The following is a 3,342-nucleotide window of genomic DNA, read 5'->3' on the forward strand; positions in this document are numbered from 1 at the left end:
GTGAGAGTGAGAGTGAGAGTGAGAGCGGTGACTCTGTGAGAGTGAGAAAGAGAGTGAGGGCAGTGACTGTGAGAGTGAGAGTGAGAGCGGTGACTCTGTGAGAGTGAGAGTGAAAGCGAGGGCAGTGACTGTGAGAGTGAGAGTGAGAGTGAGAGCAGTGACTCTGTTACTCAGTGATGAGATGAGAGTGACAGCATTGACTCTGTTACTAAGTGATGACAGTGAGAGTGAGGGTGGTGCCTGAGTCTCAGTGATGTTACTCTGTTACTCACCGATGTGAGCCACCACCTGTGTGACTGTGGGCTGGAAGAGTTCAGCGATGGCCTGTGGGGTCATCCGCAGCATTCCCTGGGAGGACCACTTGACGAGGTGGGTGCTGTGGGAATGAAGGGAGATGTGAGATTCCAGCCTGGAATCACAGCACATCACACAAACACATGATCCCATGGCTCTCCGTGTGAGACTTGGGAGCACCTGGTGTGTCCTGGGTGGCAGGATACCCAGTCCAGCCTGTCAGCTCTGGTAGAGGGTGCCAGCTCACGGTGGCTCAGTGGTTAGGAACCTGGGTTTGATCCCACCCTCGGGGTGACTGTCTGTGTGGAGTTTGCACATTCTCCCCGTGTCTGTGTGGGTTTAGGTGGATTGGCCATGGGGAAATACAGGGATAGGGTAAAGGAGTGGGTCTGAATGGCCTGCTCTTTGGAGGGTTGATGTGGGGCTGAATGGCCTTTTCCCACACGGTAGCGATTCTCTGACCTTTTTAATCAGAGGTGTTCAACCAACGGGAACAGTACCATCCTTTGGATGGGATTGGCTGTCTGTTTTGGCAATGCTGATAGACAGCGCCCCCTGTAGGCAGGCTCTGATCAAGGGCACAGTATAACTATGGTCATGAAAGTCCTGGATAGCTGCCTCTTCCTCCAGGGGCAGATAGTGGTTTGACTGGGCCTATATTCACTATTCAAGAAACATGAGGTGATCTGTTTGAAATGTATAACGTTCTAACAGGGCTGGACAGAATAGATGCACAGGGAGGATGTTTCCCCAGAGCGCAGGGTCTAGAACTGGGGTCACATTCTCTGGATATTGGGTAGACCATTTTGGACTGAGATAAGGAGGAACACCTTCACTCCAATGGAACTGTGGGCCTTAGTCAGTCCTGTTGTTTGGTTGGTTGGTTTGGAATGTAGAGTGAGACCAATACTAGGGGTTCAGTTCCTGCCCCCAGCCCAGCTAAGTTACCATTACTCCACCCAGTCTAAGCCCTCACCTGGGTGGTAGTCCTCAGGTTAAAACTGCTGCCCACTGTGTGTGGCTCTCTCTCTCACGAGAGGGTGGGACTGTGGGCGTTTTCACCTTTAGGGAACATGTAGAATTCTGCGCCACTGCAGGCTGAGTCACTTTGTAATATCAGGAGATTTTAAAGGCACCAAGGCCTAATGGGATGCAGCGGGAATATGAGATTGAGGTAGAGGATCAATCATGGTGAATGGTGGAGCAGGTTCGGTGAGATTCTTGTGAGATCTTGTGAGATTCGATGGAGCAACAAATAATAATGTGCCTATGAGAAAGTATATTCGGTTATGCTTCGATAAAGAACACACAACTGCACCACATTTCTGGGTTCATCCAGATCACTTCTTCACACACTGAAAACTCACAATTTTTCCCCTCTGTTACCGAGACTGGGGCATATACTGTGGCTCAGTGGTTAGCACTGCTGCCTCACAGCGCCAGGGACCCAGGTTTGATTCTACCCTCGGGTGACTGTCTGTGTGGAGTTTGCATGTTCTCCCCGTGTCTGTGTGGGTTTCCTCCGGGTGCTCTGGTTTCCTCCCACAGTCTAAAGATGTGCAGGTTAGGTGGATTGGCCATGCTAAATTGCCTGTAGTGTTCGGAGATGTGCAGGCTAGGTGGGTTAGCCATGGGAAATGCAGGATTATGGGGTAGGAGTGTGGGTGACATGCTGTTTGGTCAGTTTGGCCTTGATGGGCCAAATGGCCAGTTTCCGCACTGTAGGTTTTCTATGAAAACAAACACCCCCAGTGTGTCTGATCATTGCCCATGACCAAACATCCTCACTGCAAAGTCAGCGCTGATATTGTCACTGATTCCTTGGAATAATGGTTTATCTCAGTCCAGACATGGAGTGGAAACATGATAACCTGGAAACTAGGAACAGGAGGAGACCATTCAGCCCGTCGAACCTGCTCCACCATTCACCATGATTGATCCTCTGCCTCAATCTTATATTCCTGCTGCTTCCTATTAGCCCTTGGTGCCTTTAAAATCTCCTGATTATGCAAAGTGACTCGGCTTGCAGTGGCACAGAATTCTACATGTTCCCTAAAGGTGAAAACGCCCACAGTCCCTTTAGCGAATAAACCTACCATCCGGAAATAAATTTCAGAGTTCACCAGCTGGTCTGGTGATGATGGAAGCACAAGAGGATTCTGTTACCTGCTCTTTTTCAGTGCAGTCTCCACACTCTGCCCTTTGTATTTCCGATAGTAATCGATGAAGGAGAACGGTAAGGAGATATTGAGAGGGTTCAGTCTCTTGGGGGAAGCAGTCCTTTTCCGTGCCTCGAAGGCTATCATCAGATCTACCCAGGCTGCTGGGCGTTTTACCTTAAAATGCTCAATGTAATCGGAGCCAAAAATCTGGCACAGCAACTTCTCAAAAGCCAGGTCCACTCCAACTGCACCATAAGGTCCACCTGTGGGAGACAGGGCCAGTGTGACCGGGCAATGTTAGAGACATGGAGATGGAGAAAAGACAGCTGTGAGTTGTGGAGAGCCTCCTGGTCACAGATTCACAGCGTCATGGTTTATATGGCAATGCAGAGACAATTGCACCTTCTCTAGGCTAACCCATCAGGGCACTGCAAACATAACACTCACCGCTAAGCTAGATATGTTTCCAGGTTTAAGGGGACACGGGGAAAATGTGGGAATACAGTCATCCACGCTGGTCAGGTTCCTGAAACTGAATTGGTCCCATTTCCCAGCATTTGGCCCCTATCCCTCTAAACCCTTCCTACCTACATACCTGTCCAAATGTCTTTAAGTGTTGTAACTGTACCCACCTTTACCACTAGTAGGTTTGGCAGATGGCAGATCTGGCTCAAGGGGCCGAATGGCCTACTCCTAGTGTCCCTGACTAGCCTAATAACTCGAGGCCTGATAAATGTTTGGGAAACAGGGGACCACAGTCATAGAGTTAGTTATACAGTTTAGGAACACAGCCCTCTGACAAACACCTTCCTCACTACCCTATCTACCTGCGACTCCAATTTCAAGGAACAATGAACCTGTTCTCCAAGGTCTCTTTGTTCAGCAA

General features: G+C 49.6%; 1 protein-coding gene across 2 annotated transcripts in view; it reads right to left on the reverse strand.

Moving 5' to 3' along the window:
- LOC109924320 (heat shock 70 kDa protein 12A-like) overlaps positions 1 to 2,956 on the reverse strand; it is a 3,853-nt gene extending 897 nt beyond the window's left edge. Inside the window, exons 1-2 of one of the 2 annotated variants that reach the window (XM_048594220.1) lie at positions 2,461 to 2,956; positions 273 to 376 (exon numbers count right to left, since the gene is read on the reverse strand). In XM_048594220.1, coding sequence (XP_048450177.1) covers positions 273 to 376; positions 2,461 to 2,600 — 244 coding nt within the window. In that variant the 5' untranslated portion in view covers positions 2,601 to 2,956. Of the gene's footprint in view, positions 1 to 272; positions 377 to 1,270; positions 1,376 to 2,460 lie in introns of those variants that run through there. The other variant, XM_048594221.1, reaches the window with a different exon arrangement.
- Between the last annotated feature and the right edge of the window lie 386 nt (positions 2,957 to 3,342).

Source organism: Rhincodon typus, unplaced genomic scaffold, assembly GCF_021869965.1.
Source record: "Rhincodon typus isolate 14 unplaced genomic scaffold, sRhiTyp1.1 hic_rhity00007119, whole genome shotgun sequence".
Lineage (NCBI taxonomy): Eukaryota > Metazoa > Chordata > Chondrichthyes > Orectolobiformes > Rhincodontidae > Rhincodon > Rhincodon typus.